Consider the following 19823-nt stretch of genomic DNA (forward strand, 5'->3'; position numbering starts at 1 on the left):
GAACTGCTTCTCTTGTTGTCTTTGTCCAATTGAATAATAATGCTAAACTTAATATTATTATATTCATTATCTCCAAACTGGACGCTTAACTGCTGCTTCATCCCGTTGCCTGACTTTATTTCATAAGACTAAATCAAGAATTGTGCCCTCTGTTATTGGGCTTATTACATGTTGGCTAGAAATGTTCTGAATATGCAGTCAGTTCCGCTATTACGCAGTGGTACCATTCTTGTGCAATCACGTGTTATAAGAAAATCGCATAATAGAAACACCCATTAAACTAATGACACTAGAATCGCATTATATGCAATGCGCGCTTTAAAAATTCACACTAGAGAAATAATGTCCCCAATTAGTCAATCGTGTTATAGCAAATTTAGCATTTATGAAATGCGCATTATAACAGAACAACCTATTGTTTAAGAATATTATGACCTCTAAACCTTTGAAATGGTTTCAAGTTTCAATTGATAATCGGGTCATTTCATACCCTAATTATTAAGGTTATATTTTTTTCTGCACTTAGAAATCAACCCATGTGTTTACTCCTTGAATTTTCTTCACTGTGCATAAGTACACACCAGGCAGTGTTGTTATAATCCTGGGCAGCACAGTGGCTCAGTGGTTAGCACTGCTGCCTCATAGCACCAGGGACCTGTGTTCAATTCCACATTCGGACGACTGTCTGCGTGAAGTTTGCACATTCTCCCCATGTCTGTGTGGGTTTTTTCTGGGTGCTCCAGTTTCCTCCCACAGACCAAAGATGTGCAGGTTAGGTGAATTGGCCATACTAAATCGCCCATTGTGTTTAGGGATGTGTGGGTGAGATGCATTAGTCTGGTAAATGTAGTGTAATACGGTAGGAGAGCGGGCATGGCTGGATTACTTTTGGTGTATTGGTGTGGTCTTGTGTGTCCAAAGGGCCTGTTTCTAGACTGTAGGGATTCTCTTTTTCTGTGAAAACTGAACTTGCACTTTCAAATCTTCAAATAATGTCTTCACAGTTCTAGCCTGGCATTTCTCCTCTAAAAGCTTCAAGCTAAAACCTTTGCACTGATGTAACCTATTCCTTAACTAACTCTTCTGTGAATAAACTCTTTCATGCATTTAACTTCAATCATGACTTATGCAAAAGCTTTCCAAGCTATGGATTTTTCCCATAAGCAAAACGAAAATTCCTGATTCTTCTTAACTGAAAGCAAACCAATGGCACTCGATGTTTATTCTGTCCACTCGTAAAACTCTCCCATTGCAAACAAATTCCCATTGTCACCCATCTCATACTGCCTTTTTTTGCCTTTGAGGTCAACTTAAATGTCATCATTTGATGCTAAATTTAGTATATTGCTCTTCTCCCAGCGGTAATTAATTCTTGTTATGGCTGAGGGGTAGCAAGCTAGATGAAATCAAGCTTGCTAACATTGGATTCACATTACAATGGAATGAAAACATTTGATGACCCTCAAAATATCCCAGTTATTTCTAAACAGACTTGAAGAAAACAGATATCAGGCAACAAGTTTATAACTTAATCAGGAATTAACAATATATTGTTAATACTCTAACCTCAGTGGAGCAAAGCTAAACAATGAGATGATCTAATTAATGACTGTGATTTAAACGCAATCTTCTTTGATTTCCATTCTCTGTCAGACAGACATCAGTAAGGGATAAGTTGAAAAGAGAAGAAGCATTGAAATTTGTATCAGTTTGATAATGGTTTCAGTGATGAGTACCATGTTTAACAGGATCCTTGAACAATACGTTGCATTACAGGCCACATGGAATTCTAACTTGTTTGAATTCCGAAATCATCAGTCAAAGCAAACAGCTTCCATCTGGCTCCAAGGAATATACACTTGCAGATCATACTGTTATAATGTGCATGTCATCAACACAAATTTGGTGTGATGCAATTGACGCATTGGGAACGCTGTTTCTACAGCGCAAACTTTAAAAACATATGTTGGCTGTTTCTAAAGCACAATTTTTCTATATTGCGGAGTTGCACAAGAAAGCAACCATCACATTATAGGAGAACTGACGATTTATTATAAACTGGGATTCTTTCCTCGGGCATTCAATAACCCTTTAACTGAATATAAAGCTAGAGACAGCAAAACTCAAACACAACTTCCCAGTCCAGTAGTGTCTAAGCATGCATCCTTTTGTCCCTAAAACGCATTCAAAATCCATTTAATCTATAGTTTCTCTTTATCAAAATTTTCCCTCTGACTGGCTAGCTAGTGCCTTGAATGACTAATGCAACATCCAATCAGCTACCAGTCCTTAAACCTAACACCTCCAGGAGCTGAAACGGCTGCAGTATTCTTAGAATGATAATTAATCTTCAGTGACCTTTACAGGCCCCTTCCCAAATGCCAATATCACTTTGGTCAAAGTGAGGACTGCAGATGCTTGGAGATTAGAGTTGAGAGTATGGTGCTGAAAAAGCCCAGCAGGTCAGGCAGTATCCCAGGAGCAGGAAAATTGACTTTTCGGGGAAAAGCCCTTCGTCGATTTTTCTACTCCTCGGATTAAAACTGCAACTACAGTAATGGATTGTAGGTAGCGTTTTTTGTAATGGCAAAAATGTTAAATGAACTGTCCTACAATTTGTGCTTTCTGTCTCCATTTTACATTGATAGTGGTATGATATAACTTATCTGGCAAACATGTAGCGCAGTACATGAATTTCAGTGCCAGTATCTGCTAGATATTTAGCCACATCTCAAAGACTGACGGATTATATCGAACGTGTGCCTTCTGGCTGTTGACACAAATAAGGCATTGACTACATAGTCTACACTTGCAAAACTTGCAACATAGTATCCTGCTTTAAATGTGATTTTATAATTGTACAAAATTCGCTAAATAATCCAGAGGGCCCTGTTCTTTACAGCCACAAAAGTGTATACATTCTGGGGTGTAGGTTTGCCCGCTGAGCTGTAGGTTTGATATCTAGATGTTTCATTACCTGGCTAGGTAACATCAGTGGCGACCTCCAGGTGAAGCAAAACACATAAATAGAAAGCAGGAGACAACAGCTTCGCGTCACTTGGAGGTCGCCACATATGATGTTACTTAGCCAGGTAATGAAACGTCTGGATAGCAAACCTACAGCTCAACGAGCAAACCTACACCCTAAACCCTAACCTGAGCTACAAACCTTGTATATATTCTGCTTGCTTCATCTCAACAAGCTATGTCAGCCATTTGCTGGTTCACTTCTCAGGACAGTGCCTTGACCAATCAAGGTGAAACTGTCTGATCTGAAATTTAGGCAAGGCTTGGCAGTTAACTGTAAATTTTCACTAACTGATGCATTGTCCAAGGCAATGCCTCCACCAATTCCACTCACCAAACAATCAGCGCTATTCTTTTGTGCAGTAAATGTGCTGTTTTTCTTTTACTTTGGTATCACTCTCAGTGGAGAAAGTGGGGACTGCAGATGCTTGAGATCAGAGTCGGTAGGTCAGGCAGCATCTGAGGAGCAGGCAAATTGATGTTTTGAGCATAGGCTCTTCATCGGAAATGATTCCTGATGCACAGCTTGTGCCAGAAATTCCATGATGCTGCTTGACTTGCTGTGCTTTTCCAGGGCTACTCTCTCGATCACTCACAACTTGTCCTAATGACTGCAAGACTGAAAGCTTGCACAGAATGTATATTTCTTAGTAATACGTGTGTGTTCTGAGTCATGCTGTTGTCAGCATTGTAACTGTAACAACCATAATAATACTGCACTATCTGTTGTAATAGTAGTAATAAAAGATACAAATAATCTGGATGTTTCTTCCAAATGCATTTATTAATATTTAAACCTTTAAAAGATGCCTATATCATTAGTGCCTTCTAAAATCAATTCTGTGCTTCCCTTGTTTATATGGTAAACAAATGTGAGAAATTAAAAGTTAAGATGTTTTGGATGAGTTTTGTGAATCATGGGCTCTTCCAGGGATGTTGTTTACCAAAGCTACACTATCTCAACTGAGAACTGTCTCTGGGAAACTTAATCATGTGGTCTTACAATGTACTGTAATTTGATCAATTCCTTTCTCTCCCACCACTCTCGCAGAGCTCTTTTAGATTCTCCTGGTGTAGATCCCAGATTAATTAATGAAGCTTGGGCCTACAATCATTATAAATGGTTAGTGTGGAAACTTGCAGCAATGGAGATAGCATTCCCCAAAGAGTTTGGTGGCAGGTGCCTGACACCAGAAGCAATTCTTCTGCAACTTAAATACAGGTATACTCTTTTTCAGTGTATGTCTTGTTTATAGCTATGTAGTTTATAAAAAAAAATTATTACTGAATGCTATTCCATATCCCATCAGAGAACTTTGTGTGGCTGTATTTTTCCTGCCCAAAAAAAGGAAATAATTTGAGTAAGTTAAAAGAAACTCAGAACTGTTCAAATGCAGAAGTAGACTATTTGTCCCATTATACTTGCACCTATTCTGTTATCTAGTTCTAATCTCCTAACTTCACGCCATCTCCCTGAAAATCAGTTCTATCCCAAGTTAAAAATCACACAACACCAGATTATAGTCCATCAGGTTTATTTGGAAGCGCTAGCTTTCGGAGTGCTGTTCCTTCATCAGGTGGTTGTGGAGTATAAGATTTAAGACAGAATTTATAGCAAAAATTTAGTGTGATGTAACTGAAATTATATATTGAAAAAGACCTGGATTGTTTAAGTGTCTCATCTTTTAGAATGACCATGTTGGTTTCAGTTCTTTCATATGTAAATTCCAGAACATTTTTTTAAAAGTTACATTCTCAAGTGAACTTTAACAATAGGTGCCATGTTGGCCCAGATAATGCATTGAATGTGTGAGGGTGCCCTGTGTGAGACTGTCTAGGTGCACCCCAATATACCGACATTTTCATGCATCTGTTCGAATAAGAGTTCTTCTCTATGCAGGATCTCCAACCAACATTATACACCAGGTATATTGACGACATTTCTTTCCTCTGGACCCATGGTGAGGAGTCACTGAAACAACTGCACAGTGATATCTCTAGTATCTGTTTCATTCTTGGACACATGCATCTCCATTAAGGATAGGCACCTCAGTGTCTCGCTCTACTGCAAACCCACTGATAACCTCACGATGCTACACTTCTCCAGCTTCCACCCGAAACACATTAAATAGCTATCCCCAACACATACACAGGATCTGTTCAGATGTGGAGGAATATGACAGGCACTTGGAAGTACTCCTGGATGCCCTCATTAGAACAGTGTGCGAAGCTCAACTCATCGACTCCCAGTTCCATTGTGACACAGCAAAAAGTCGTAATGACCATCTCAAGAGACAGACACAAGCTACAGCTGACAAGATACCCTTCGTTGTCCAGTACTTCCCAGGAGCTGAAAAACCACGCCATGTTCTCACAGCCTGCAACATATTATCAATGAGGGTGAGCACCTTGTCAAGACTTTCCCCACGTCTCCACTTCTCACCTTTAAATAGCCACCAAACCTCAAGCAGTTTATTGTTTGCGGCAAACTGCCCAACTTTCAGAGCAACACCATACAACCTTGTCACAGTAGATGCTACACGACATGTCAGAGTGTTGACACAGATATCACTATTACACATGAGGTCACCACCCACCATGTACGTAGTGGGAATTCATGTGACTCTGCCAACGTTGTCTATCTCATATGTTGAAGGCAAGGGTGCTCCGAGGCATGAGGCATTGGTGAGGCCGAGCAGAGGCTACAGCAATTAATGAATGGACACCGCACAATATTCAACAGACAGAAGTCTTCCCTCCCAGTCGGAGAATGCTTCAGTGGTCTGGGACATTTGACCTCAGACCTTTGGGTGACCATCCTCCAAGACGGGCATTGGGACAGGCAACAACGCAAAGTGGCCGAGCAGAGACTGATAGCAAAGTTTGGTACTTATGGGGATGGTCTCAACCGGGACATGGGGTTCATATCACACTACAGGTGACCCCACTGCACTGCATGCACTCACAAACACACAGTTACAGAATGTACATAGACTCACGCCTACAGACCCATACTCTCACGCAGACCCTCTCTCATATGCTAACACATACATTCCTACGCACTCTCATGCACCCTCTCGCAGACTTATATCCCTTTACACTCTCATTCACTCGCATACACATACACACACTCTCACAGACACTTATCCTGCCCCTGCACATGCACACGTATAAGTTTGTGGGTGAATTTGTACTTGCAGAACTACATTTTATTTTGCTCAAAAATGGCATGAATCCATGTAAGACACTGTAAATCCCTTTTGTAGATTAGAATCCATCTGAACATTGGGGCGCAAACATCCTCACACAGTGCACCTCACATCTTCAATGCATTATCTGGGCCAGCGTGGCACCTATTGTTAAAGTTTGCTTGAGAATGTAACTTTAAAAAACCTTCTGGGATTTACATGTGAAAGAACTGAAACCAACATGCCCATTCTAAAAGATGAGAGACTTCACAAACAATCCAAGTGTTTTTCAATATATAATTTCAGTTATATCACACTGTAAACTTCTGTCGTAAATTCTGTGTTCTATGACCTTATATTTCACAACCACCTGATGAAGGGGCAGCACTCCAAAAATTAGTGCTTCCGAATAAACCTGTTGGACTATAACCTGGGATTGTGCGATTTTTAAACTTTGTACACCCTATTCCGACACCAGCACCCCAAATTAGTTCTATCCAAATAATTATCCATTGCTCTCTTAATGCCTCAATTGACTCCACCATAGGGAGTGCATTTCATACCTTGCTTGCTGTGTGAAAACACTTTTTCTTTCCCCCCCCTGCCTTGCTTCATTTGCACAACACTTTAAAAGCCCTAAGAACTTTGAAATGCATGCCACCTATTGTGTCCATGAAATGTTCCAAAATGCATCATATTTGTTGAATTACTCTTGAAGAGGAGTCATTGTTGAGGAGACATAAGAAAAATTGTACAATTTAACTATTTAGGTAAAACAGTTTTGAAATGAAGTAATTCACTATTCCAGAGTACAAATTCAAGTATTCTAATCTTCTATTAGCATACCCATTGATAATAAGATTCACAGATTTTATTCTTTTGGAAACCTTTATTTACATCGACCGTAACTTTTATAAATCTCTACCCCATGTTATCTTAATGACCAAAAATGCATTTGAATACAAATTTCACTTTGACTTGAACTTTTAACTAACTGCAGGACTCCGATGTAATGGGATAAGTTCACAGAAGTGAAGTATAAACTTGACTAATGCAAACGCCATTTCTGTCGCGAAGGCCATGATGCTTTATCACACATCCTGATTTTCTTTGATATCCTCCTCCATCACCCAGTTTAAATGGGATTGTCTCTACACAATTCCACTCCTGCAGATACAAATGAATAGTTCCCACCCATACATCACTAATGCTTATGATTTCAAATTTCTAGTAATGCTTTGCAAGGCTTTATTTCCTCTAATTTCTTTCGGTTATTCTAGTATATGGAGAGAAAATACAAGGATATATTTTGAATAAGTGTTTTTGTTTTGAAGCAATGAATTTTGTGTTGCTATTCAAAAGTGTTAAGCTGTGCAAATTAACTTTCTAATTTTGGCATTGTAGGTATGATGTAGAGATTGATCAGTGTTGTCGATCTGCCTTGAAAAAAATTATGGAAAGGGATGATGTGGCAGCAAAAACACTTGTGGTTTGTATTTCTAAGATAATATCAATGGGAACAAAATCATCTCAAAATAACCCAGATCTTGATGATGCAACTAAACAGTCAAAAACTGTAACTGACAAATGCATCATAGAAGCAAAGAAGGTTGTGCACTTAGGAGTTGTTGAAGTCACTGATGGCTGGTACGGAATTAAGGCCCTTCTGGATCTTCCACTCACATCACTTCTGCAGAAAAGAAGACTTGTAGTTGGTCAAAAAATCATTGTCCATGGGGCAGAGCTTATTGGGTCACAGGATGCTTGTACACCGCTGGAAGCTCCAGAATCACTAATGATAAAAGTAAGGGAAAGCATACATTTTTGTGGTAATTATATTTTAATATATGCTTTGTTTTATGACATTCTGATAAGTAACTTTTGTCTGAGAGAGATAGGTAAGCATCACTTTTTTTATTCTGTTTATCCAACTAATCCAATAACTCCTACTGAAAGATTAGGAACATTTTCAGACAAGAAGGGGTTGGTTTGGGTGCATGAGTGGAGTTGAATACTCAAAAAAAGATGTCAAGTTAGAACACTCATGTCATCCTGACCTCTTCAGGTTTCGCCTGGAACTAGGTTTGAGGAAAGAGCTTAGACCAATTGGGTGAGTTATTTAAATGTTTAAATAGCTCATAAAATTCTTTTAAATAAGGATTCTGGCTTGAACAATCAGCAGACCTATTTCTAAACTGTCATTAGGGTCACCTGAGACAATTGTACAGTGGAAATACTACTTCAACGAAAGTGGCGGGTTGGGAAGGAAGGTCAGGGAAACTAAAGAACGACAGCCAGAGCCAAGGTGAGAAGCTGTTACTGCTTTTCAGACTGTACTTGACAGGTGATTATCACCTTCGTCAAAATCATTTCACCTATCTTGGTCTACACTCACCTTCAGTTTCATTTTACTGCAAACTTAGTATAGCACAACATCTACAATTGAAGCTCTAGTTTCCACCTTTGACGCGGAGCAGAAGTAATACCAGCTATCTTGTTCTCAGGCGCATGCAATATGTGTATGGGTGAACTTTAGATTAAGCTCTAAAGAAGCAAACCCACCTTCCCTCCCTCCCCACATAGATCTGTAGGCTTAAGAACATGTCTAAGTTGTGAACACCAGTGCATCAGCAAACTTGGGTTTCACAGCATGTCAGTTCTAATTGCACTCTAGAACAAGGCTACCTTCTTAGTGAATAAAGTAGGCATGTATTCTCTGTAGCTATTAAGGCTCCTTTAATGGAGCACCATGAAAGTTGCCATTGAGGAAAACATGGAAACCAGGTGAAAACAGCGTAAAGAGTGCACTGTGACACCAATGATCCACCCTTTCATAGAACATAGAACATAGAAAGATACAGCGCAGTACAGGCCCTTCGGCCCTCGATGTTGCGCCGACCGAATCCTACCTAACCTACACTAGCCCAATAACTTCCAAATGCCTATCCAATGCCCGCTTAAATGACCATAAAGAAGGAGAGTTCACCACTGCTACTGGCAGGGCATTCCATGAACTCACAACCCGCTGTGTAAAGAATCTACCCCTAACATCTGTCCTATACCTACCACCCCTTAATTTAAAGCTGTGTCCCCTAGTAACACCTGACTCCATTAGCGGTAAAAGGTTCTCAGTGTCGACCCTATCTAAACCCCTAATCATCTTATACACCTCTATCAAATCTCCCCTAAACCTTCTCTTCTCCAATGAGAACAGCCCCAAGTGCCTCAGCCTTTCCTCATAAGATTTTCCTACCATTCCAGGCAACATCCTGGTAAACCTCCTCTGCACTCGTTCCAATGCCTCCACATCCTTCCTATAGTATGGCGACCAAAACTGCACACAATACTCCAGATGAGGCCGCACCAGAGTCTTATACAGTTGCAACATGACCTCCGGACTCCGGAACTCAATTCCTCTACCAATAAAGCCCACTACACCATATGCCTTCCTCACAGCACTATTTACCTGGGTGGCAACTTTCAGAGATCTGTGTACATGGACACCAAGATCCCTCTGCTCATCCACACTACCAAGTAGCCTACCATTAGCCCAGTAATCCATCCTCTTGTTACTCCTACCAAAGTGAATGACTTCACACTTAGCTACATTGAATTCCATTTGCCACATTTCTGCCCAGCTCTGCAACTTATCTATATCCCGCTGTAACCTACCACTTCCTTCCTCACTATCCACAACTCCACCGACTTTTGTGTCATCCGCAAACTTGCTTACCCAGCTTTCAAGTCCTTCCTCTAGATCATTTATAAAGATAACAAAAAGCAATGGTCCCAAAACAGATCCTTGTGGTACACCGCTAGTAACTGCACTCCAAGATGAACATAGTCCATCAACTACTACCCTCTGTCTCCTTCCAGCCAGCCAATTCCTAATCCAAACCTCTAATGTATCCTCAATGCCATACCTCCGTAGTTTTAGCATTAGCCTACCATGGGGAACCTTATCGAACGCCTTACTAAAATCCATATACACAACATCTACTGCTTTACCCTCGTCCACTTCCTTAGTCACCTTCTCAAAGAACTCAATAAGGTTTGTGAGGCACGACCTGCCCTTCACAAAACCATGCTGGCTATCCTTGATCACGTTATTCCTATCCAGATGTTCATAAATCTTATCCCTTACCATTCTCTCTAAGACTTTGCCCACCACTGAAGTCAGACTCACTGGCCTAAAGTTACTAGGGCTATCCCTACTCCCTTTCTTGAACAAGGGGACCACATTCGCTATCCTCCAGTCCTCTGGTACTATTCCCGTTGACAATGACGACATAAAAATCCAGGCCAATGGCTCTGCTGTCTCCTCCCTAGCTTCCCATAGGATCCGAGGGTAAATGCCATCAGGCCCAGGAGACTTATCTATTTTCATCCTCTCCAATATTCCCAGAACCTCTTCCCTGCATATTTCCAGGCCATCCATTCTAATCATTTGTGACTCCATATTCACATCAGCAACAGTGTCCTGTTCCTGAGTGAATACTGATGAAAAGTATTGATTTAGTGTCTCTCCAATCTCCTCCGCCTCCACACACAACTTCCCACTACTATCCTTGACTGGACCGATACCTACCCTAGTCATCCTTTTATTCCTGACATACCTATAGAAAGCCTTTGGGTTTTCCCTAATCCTACCAGCTAAAGACTTTTCATGTCCCCTTCTCGCTTCTCTTAGCTCTCTCTTTAGATCCTTCCTGGCTACCTTATAACTCTCTATCGCCCCAACTAAACCTTCACGCCTCATCTTTACATATGCCGCCTTCTTCCCTTTCACAAGGGATTCCAATTCCTTACTAAACCACGGCTGCCTCACAAGGCCCTTTGCACCACGCCTGACTGGTACATACTTATCGAGGACACGTAGTAGCTGCTCCTTGAACAATCCCCACATCTCATTAGTGTTCTTCTCTTGAAGCCTGTTTTTCCAATCCACACATCCTAAGTCATGCCTCACTGCATCATAATTTCCCTTCCCCCAGCTATAACTCTTCCCCTGCGGCGCACACTTATCCCTCTCCATCACTAAAGTAAAAGTCACCGAAGTGCTCACCTACCTCCAAGTCTAACACCTGGCCTGGTTCATTACCTAGAACCAAATCCAGTATAGCCTCACCTCTTGTTGGCCTGTCTACATATTGTGTCAGGAAACCCTCCTGCACACATTGGATAAACACCGACCCATCTAATGAACTCGAGCTATAGCTCTCCCAGTCAATATCTGGGAAGTTAAAGTCCCCCATAACAACCACCCTGCTACCTTCACTCTTTTCCTGAATCATCCTCGCAATATTATCCTCTACTTCTCTAGGACTATTAGGAGGCCTGTAGAAAACACCTAACAGGGTGACCTCACCTTTCCTATTTCTAACCTCAGCCCAAACTACCTCAGATGGCAAGTCCTCTTCCATCGTCCATTCCACTGCTGTAATACTATCTTTGATAAGTAATGCCACACCTCCCCCTTTTTTACCCCCATGTCTGATCCTACTAAAACATTTAAACCCTGGAACGTGCAACAGCCATTCTTGTCCCTGTTCTACCCACGTCTCTGTAATGGCCACAACATCGAAGTCCCAGGTACCAACCCACGCTGCAAGTTCACCTACCTTATTTCTTATACTTCTGGCATTGAAGTATACACACTTCAATCCACACTTCTGTTTACAGGCACCCTCCTTCGAGATCGCTGCATTATTCATAACCTCCCTACACTCAAGGTCCTGTACCCTAAAGCTACAGTCCAGGTTCCCATGCCCCGGCGGAGTTAGTTTAAACCCTCCCAAAGAGCACTAGCAAACCTCCCCCCAAGGATACTGGTGCCCCTCAGGTTCAGGTGTAGACCATCCTTTTTATAGAGGTCCCACCTTCCCCAGAAAGAACCCCAGTTGTCCAGAAAACGGAATCCCTCCCTCCTGCACCATCCCTGTAGCCACGCATTCAACTGCTCTCTCTCCCTATTCCTCGACTCTCTATCACGTGGCACGGGTAACAAACCAGAGACTACAACTCTGTTTGTTCTAACTCTGAGCTTCCAACCTAGCTCCCTGAAAGCCTGTCTGACATCCTCACCCCTTTTCCTACCTATATCGTTGGTGCCAACGTGGACCACGATCTGGGGCTGCTCCCCCTCCCCCTTAAGAACCCGGAAAACACGATCAGCGACATCACGTACCCTTGCACCTGGGAGGCAACATACCAAACGTGAGTCACTGTCGCCCCCACAAAACCGTCTGTCTGTACCCCTCACTATCGAGTCCCCAAGAACTATCGCTCTACCTTTCTCCACCCTTCCCTTCTGAGCAACGGGGCCAGGCTCCGTGCCAGAGGCCTGAACCTCGTTGCTTGCCCCTGGTAAGTCATCCCCCCCACAAGTATCCAAAACGGTATACTTGTTCTTGAGGGGAATGACCGCAGGGGGTCCCTGCACTGGCTTCCTCCTCCCACTCCCCCTCACTGTCACCCATCTATCTTGAACTTTCGGAGTAACTACTTCCCTAAAGCTCTGATCTATGACCTTCTCTGCCTCCCGAATGATCCGCAGTTCATCCAAATCCAGCTCCAGTTCTCTAACACGGGCTTGGAGGAGCTGGAGATGGGTGCACTTCTTGCAAGTGTACTCAGCAGGGACGCTAATGGCTTCCCTCACCTCATACATGTTGCAAGAGGAACATTGCACTGCCTGCACTGCCATCCCTCTAAAAAGCTAGCTTTCTTTAAAAACAACTAAATGTAAAGAAACCAAACAAGCAAAACGCAGCACTTACCAGCTTGCCGCAACGGGTCTTATTATTTAGGTTAGAGGAGGAGGGCGGGTGGGAGGCTCTTCTGCCGAAGTGCCTCGGGTTACTCGCCTGCGCGTTTAAATAGAGAAAAAACCCTACCCAGGTAACCTAGCAACACTAGCCTCCGGGTCTACCCGGCGTTTTTTTAAAAAAAACTTCTTAAATTTTAGTTTAAAAAAGTTTAAAAAAAGTTAAGTACTGGACCTTACAACTTAAATTTTTAGTTTTTAAAACAAAATAAGAAAAACTAAGAACTGGACCTCTTCCACGACCATCTTCTCCTCCAAGTGTGGTAGCGGTTGCAGAAGCTGCATTGGACTGCATGACCACCTGTGGACTCACCCTGAGAGTGCAAGAAAGTCCATCCCCCTTTGAGGGACTGCCAAATAATGATGATGATGATGTCTCTTATGGAAGAGCTCTCCCCTCCCCCAGTCCTTAAGATGCCTTTTGTCTCTTGTCTCCTTTTTCTAAAGTTGTATTTTCTGTTTCACAAGACGACAAAGCGGAGAGCCAGGAAAACGATTGTTCTGAATCGTTTTCTAGTTAAATACATAATTGTTTGACTTTTAGATATGCACTAGTGGAACTAACTGTCCAGTATAGGTCCCACAAATGTGTTCAGTGTTTATAGTGCCTTTTCAAGGAAAGTTTCTGGAATATTTTTTTAAAATGGTTAGTTCACTAGTATTCTTCAAGGAAAGGAATCTGCTTTCACTACTCTGGTCACATTATGGTATGGACTCCTAACACATTTATTTTGTTAGTCATCCAAATCCCAGAAAGAAAGCTCATCATATGAATATTGCTAGGGAATTTCATTAAATTGATAAGCAATGTTAGTGGCGCATTCTTTTGTTTGTTTCTTTTTGCTTTCCTGTTACTAGCAAGGCCAACATTTGTTGTCTGTCTCTAATTGCCCTTGAACTGAATGGCTTGCTTGGCTGTTTCCAAGGGCAGTTAAGAGTCAGTCTCATGTTGGCTGGACCAGGTAAGGATAGCAGATTTCCTTCCTAATGAAGACATTAGTAAGCAAGAAGGATTTAAAAAAAAACAGCTTTGCTTTTATGACCATCATTATTGATAGTTAACACCAGCTGCAATGTTAGGATTTGAACCATTGTCCATAGACCCTTGACCTTGGCCTCTGGATTTCTATTCCAGTAACGTTACTGCTACACCACCATCTTCCCTTCACGTAATGTCTGCTGAAAGATATTGCACAGCATTTAACAGGCTACTTGGCCTAACCAATGCACATCAATTTTTATCTTCCACATTTCCTAAAAAAGTTACACTGTCACAATTCATAGATCTTCTGTCTGCTAGTACTGTGACTCCAGGATGTCCTGTTTCCCTTCTCTGTAGTTGTAAAGCATACTACTAATCTCTACCGTTTGAGTATGATATTCTGCATTCATTGCTTTAGAATATTTCCAGACAATAATGAATTATCCTTGCATGCAAATGCCAACTAAATTCCAATGGAGCAAACGGTGGCTAAATACCGATGGCATGATCTGATAGAACATGTGATTAAGTTGACTACTTGTGAGCAAGATAATTTTATTCATCATTATGTACACTTTATGAAATAAGTTTTGAAAATAAATCAGTTTGCCTATATGATCTTTTAAAACAATGTCAGTAAGTAAACTGAACTATTGTGCGTAATACCAGAATTGATCCGTTTAGTCACCTATCTGAATGACTGATTTGTGATGCAGAGTGGTGCCGAGAGCAAAGGTTCCATATCTGCTGAGGTTACCCAAGAAGGTTCTCTGCCCTTTGCCTGAGGCATGGTCACCTTCCGGTTAAACCGCCACCTGTTGTGTTTCTCTAATGAGAAAGCAGCGCTCTGGTCCTCTGGGACTATGGTGACTTTGCTAAATTAAAATTTCAATATAATAATCCATGTTTTCTGATTTAGATTTCAGCCAATGGTACCAGATCAGCTCGATGGTATGCTAAGCTGGGATTTCACCGTGACCCTCGACCTTTCCCATTATCAATATCTTCTCTGTTTAATGAAGGTGGAATGGTTGGTTGTGTTGATGTAATTGTTGTTCGAGTTTACCCTATGCAGGTATGGAAGATTAGTTAAATTTTTTTTGTAGATGAAGACTTATCAAATAATATTATTAGATATCACTGTGTACATTTTGATAAATTGCTTAGGAGAGGAGTGCTTTTTTTTTGCCAATGTGTGTTAGTATTAATTGTATTGTACTTGAAGCAGATATTAACAGAGTTCACTTAGAGTTATAGAGATGTACAGCACAGAAACAGACCCTTCAGTCTAACTCGTCCATGCTGACCAGATATCCTAACCTAATCTAGTCCCATTCGCTATCACTCTAACCCTTTCTGTTCATGTACCCATCCTGATGCCTTTTAAATGCTGCAATTGTACCAGCCTCCACCACTTCCTCTGGCAGCTCATTCTGTACACTTATCACCCTCAGCGTGAAAAAGTTGCCCCTTAGGTCTCTTTTATCTTTCCCCTTTCATCCTTAACCTATGCCCTCTATTTCTGGACTCCCCCACTCCAGGGAAAAGACCTTGTCTATTTATCCTATCCATGCCCCTCATAATTTTATAAACCTCTATAAGGTCAACCCTCAGCCTCCAATGCTTCAGGGAAAACAGCCCTAGCCTATTCAACCTCTCCCTATAGCTCAAATCCTGCAACCCTGGCGATATCCTTCTAAATCTTTTCCGAATCCTTTCAAGTTTCACAACATCCTTCTGATAGGAAGGAGACCAGAATTGTACACAATGTTCCAAAAGTGGCCTAACGAATGTCCTGTACAGCCACAACATGACCTCCTAACTCCTGTAAAAAATCTTCGAGTAAAACACCTCTGGGCCGCCCGAACCAACCAACCCAATCACCCCGTGGCTCAACACTTTAACTCCCCCTCCCACTCCACCGAGGACATGCAGGTCCTTGGACTCCTCCACCGGCAGAACACAACTACACGACGGCTGGAGGAGGAGCGCCTCATCTTCCGCCTGGGAACCCTCCAACCACAAGGTATGAATTCAGATTTCTCCAGCTTCCTCATTTCCCCTCCCCCCACCTTGTCTCAGTCGGTTCCCTCAACTCAGCACCGCCCTCCTAACCTGCAATCCTCTTCCTGACCTCTCCGCCCCCACCCCACTCCGGCCTATCACCCTCACCTTGACCTCCTTCCACCTATCCCACCTCCATCGCCCCTCCCCCTAGTCCCTCCTCCCTACCTTTTATCTCAGCCTGCTTGGCTCTCTCTCTTATTCCTGATGAAGGGTTTATGCTCGAAACGTCGAATTCTCTATTCCTGAGATGCTGCCTAACCTGCTGTGCTTTGACCAGCAACACATTTGCAGCTCCTAACTCCTGTACTAAATCCTCTGACCAGTAAAGGAAAGCATACCAAATGCCGCCTTCACTATCCTATCTACCTGCGACTCCACTTTCAAGGAACTATGAACTTGCACTCCAAGGTCTCTTTGTTCAGTAATACTCCCTAGTAACTTACCATTAAGTGCGTAAGTCCTGCTCTGATTTGCTTTTCCAAAATGCAGCACCTTGCATTTATCCAAATTAAGCTCCATCTGCCAGCCTTCAGCCCGTTAGCCCATCATATCAGAAGTAACCTTTGCTGTCCATACACCTCCAGCTTTGGTGTCATCTGCCAACTTACAATAATACCTCTTATGCTCACATCCAAATCATTTATATAAATGTTGTGTTGCAGTTATTGGTTAGGAAGTGAACGTTTAGAATGTGTCTCTAAGTAAGAGTTCTTTCCTCGCCTCTGGCTATCTGGAATGGAGCATTTAGGAGCAGTGCATGTTATGGGCATGTTTGGTGCCTATTTCTGGAGATTAGGGGCAAAGTGTGGTGGGTAGTGCAACATGCCGTTCAGTCTGTATTTCATCATGTGTGGTACATGGATTGCTGTATTGATAGGGTTGAAGGAATCAGCTTATGTTGAGTAGGGATAAATCTAATTGATTCCAATCTATTTGGCCTTTCTAGGTCTGAGGAGAATGTCACATATTATTCATTCCAATGAATTATTTATCCCTGATGATTCAACTTCAGTTTTGTTTTGTGGAGAAAACTGCACTTCACTTAGAGCAGTAATGTATATTCTTCCGATTGTCCATTTGTTTTGAGCTCGGTCTTTAAATTGTGCAACCTCATTCAGAATGACCAATGGCAGAATGGGATAAAATAGTGTCAAAATAGCAATTTTAGATGTATTATTAAAAAAGCTGCTTTAGTATGAGTATCACACATTGTTGGTATAAATAACAAATTGTTGTGGTGGCATTCCCATTCATTAGTTGCCCTTATTCTAGGTGGTGAAAGGTACAGATTTGGAATATGTTGATGAAGCAACCTCAAATTGGTGCATTGTTTCTTGTAAATGGCACACTGCTGTATTGATGTGCATTTTGAGGGAATGGAATGTTTAAGATGGTGGCCTGATCAAGCAGGCTGTTATTGTCTGAAATAATGTCAATCTCATTTACTATCTCTAGGACAACATTCATCCTGGCAAATGGGAGCTATTCCATTGAACTCCTGACCTCTGGTGGACAGGCTTGTGGAATTTGGAATGGAGTTGTTCATTGTACAATTCTCAATCTTTGATCTCTTGTGTTCACTGTATTTAAAGGGATGGTCCACTTGAGTTTCTGATATGGTGTTCTCCATGGAATTGATAGTTAATGAATCTCTAATGATTCCTCCCAACGTGAAGAGGAAATGCAGAGAAATCTCTTGCTTGAAACGGACATTGCCTGCAAGTTGTGATGTATGGATGTTATTTGGCAAGGATTTGCTGCATGCAGGCTTGGAATGCTTCAGTATCTGAAGAAGTGTGCATGACTCTAAATGCTGCGCACGCATCTATGGTCATCCCTACTTTTGATCTAATGAAGATGAGATCATTGAAGCAGCTGAAAACAATTAGGCCTCGGGCCCTACATGAAGCTACAACTTCAGCGATTATCCTGAGCTGAGATGCTTGGCCTTCAACAGTCACAAATATTGTCTTTTATAACTCAACTGATAAAAAATTTTCTCCTTCCCATTGATTTTAATTTTGCTGGAACTGTATTGAGCCCCACATAGTCGTGGGCTACCTTTATGTCCAAAGCAATCATTTGCCCCCCCTCATCTCTTTCATGTAGCTTTGTTGTCTACATTTGCCACAAAGCTATAATGAGGTAAGGCACCAAGAGGTTCTGATGGAACCCAACTGGGTATCAGAGGACTGGTTATTGCTGTGTGAGGGCCTTTTAAAAAAAAATGGTGAATAGGTGTTGTATTGTGTTTTGTTATCCAAAATCTCCTTGACTCTGGAATGTTCTGTCAGGTTGGGAAATAGCAATGTAATTCTTGTAATCAAAAGTGGAAAGGACACAAATTAGGAAACTACAGGCCAGTTATTTTAAAATCTGTCATAGGAAAATAGTATGAAGCAAGTAATAAAGAGTTTATAGCAAGTCATTTAAGTTCAAGATAATCGACCAGTGTCAACTTGATTTTGTGGAAGAGAAGCCATGTTTAATCAATTTACTGAAGTTCTTTGAAGAAGTAACATGCTGTGGATATAAGGCTATAATGAGGTATGGATGTCCTCGCATGTCCAGAAGGCATTTGATAAAATGGTATATGAATATTCATGAATAGTAGATTGACTGGCCTACTGGATATTGTTGAGAAAAAAAACTGGGTCTTTTTCTGGTTGTCAAGATAAAATGGGAGTTGTGCACAATGGAGTGAATGTTGAGGTCTCAACTTCTTCCAATGTGTATAAATGACTTGGAGGTACTGAAGATATGGACATTAAATTTGCTTTTGATCTGTAATGGTGGAGATCACACGAGGATGCCAAGATGAAAATAGCTGAAATACTTGTGTTTTACACTGAATTCTACCATTAATGAGAGTAGGGATATTGATGGAGCCTGCTTCTCCTCCCATTAGTTTTTAGTTGTCCTCTACCATTCGAAAACAGCATGTTATAATTAAATGTCCTATTGATTGTGTGGTTCCTTGGCTTTCTGTCATCGTGCTTCTACTGTTAAGCATGCATTTGAAGAGCAGACTCCTTGTTCCTATATTTTATTTTGTTATCGTTCTTCGGACTAAAAGAATCCTAAAGTATGAGGAGAAAGTGGGAACAGGGTACTGAGTTGGCTGATCAGCCATGATTGTATTGAGTAGTGGAGCAAGCTTGAAGGGCCAAATGGTTTTAACAGTCAGAAATGTTGAGAGAACAGTGTCAAGCTAATAGAAATGAAAGGATATACCTAAATAGGTAAATTAAAGGGATGCTGGAAGGAAAAATTGAAATGTCATTCTTGTCACGGTTTCTTGTCAAATTGTATTTTTGTTCAGTAAATAATAATAGTAAGGGAAAATCATTTATTTTTACATGCCAAATTTTCCTAAATCACCATCTGTTTCGATTGAGATTACTGTAAAATCATTGATGCAACCTTCTAATTTTTTTGTACTGTTGATGTTGGTTTAGTTTTATTGTATGCTGGGAACTTTTAATATTAAAACATAATGTAAAATGGTACATAACTTACAGTCAGGAGGGAATGTAATATCATATAGCTGAGCATTTTGTTATACAATCCTCGCTTCTGCTCTCTTTGGGGAGGTATAAATAAATTTAGGCGAACATGAAGACTACAGATGCTGGAAGTTAGAGTGGTGCTAGAAAAGCACAGCAGGTCATGCAGCGTCCGAGGAACAGGAAAATCGACGTTTCGGGCAGGAGCCCTTTATCGTGAATGGAAT

General features: G+C 41.4%; 1 protein-coding gene across 1 annotated transcript in view; it reads left to right on the plus strand.

Annotated features, from left to right (window-relative positions):
* Positions 1-19823, plus strand: part of brca2 (BRCA2 DNA repair associated) — a 121904-nt gene that overhangs the window by 58464 nt on the left and 43617 nt on the right. The window contains exons 16-18 of the mRNA XM_060826976.1: positions 4079-4249; positions 7620-8019; positions 14943-15098. Coding sequence (XP_060682959.1) covers positions 4079-4249; positions 7620-8019; positions 14943-15098 — 727 coding nt within the window. The remainder of the gene's footprint in view (positions 1-4078; positions 4250-7619; positions 8020-14942; positions 15099-19823) is intronic.

Source organism: Hemiscyllium ocellatum, chromosome 6 (assembly GCF_020745735.1).
Source record: "Hemiscyllium ocellatum isolate sHemOce1 chromosome 6, sHemOce1.pat.X.cur, whole genome shotgun sequence".
NCBI lineage: Eukaryota > Metazoa > Chordata > Chondrichthyes > Orectolobiformes > Hemiscylliidae > Hemiscyllium > Hemiscyllium ocellatum.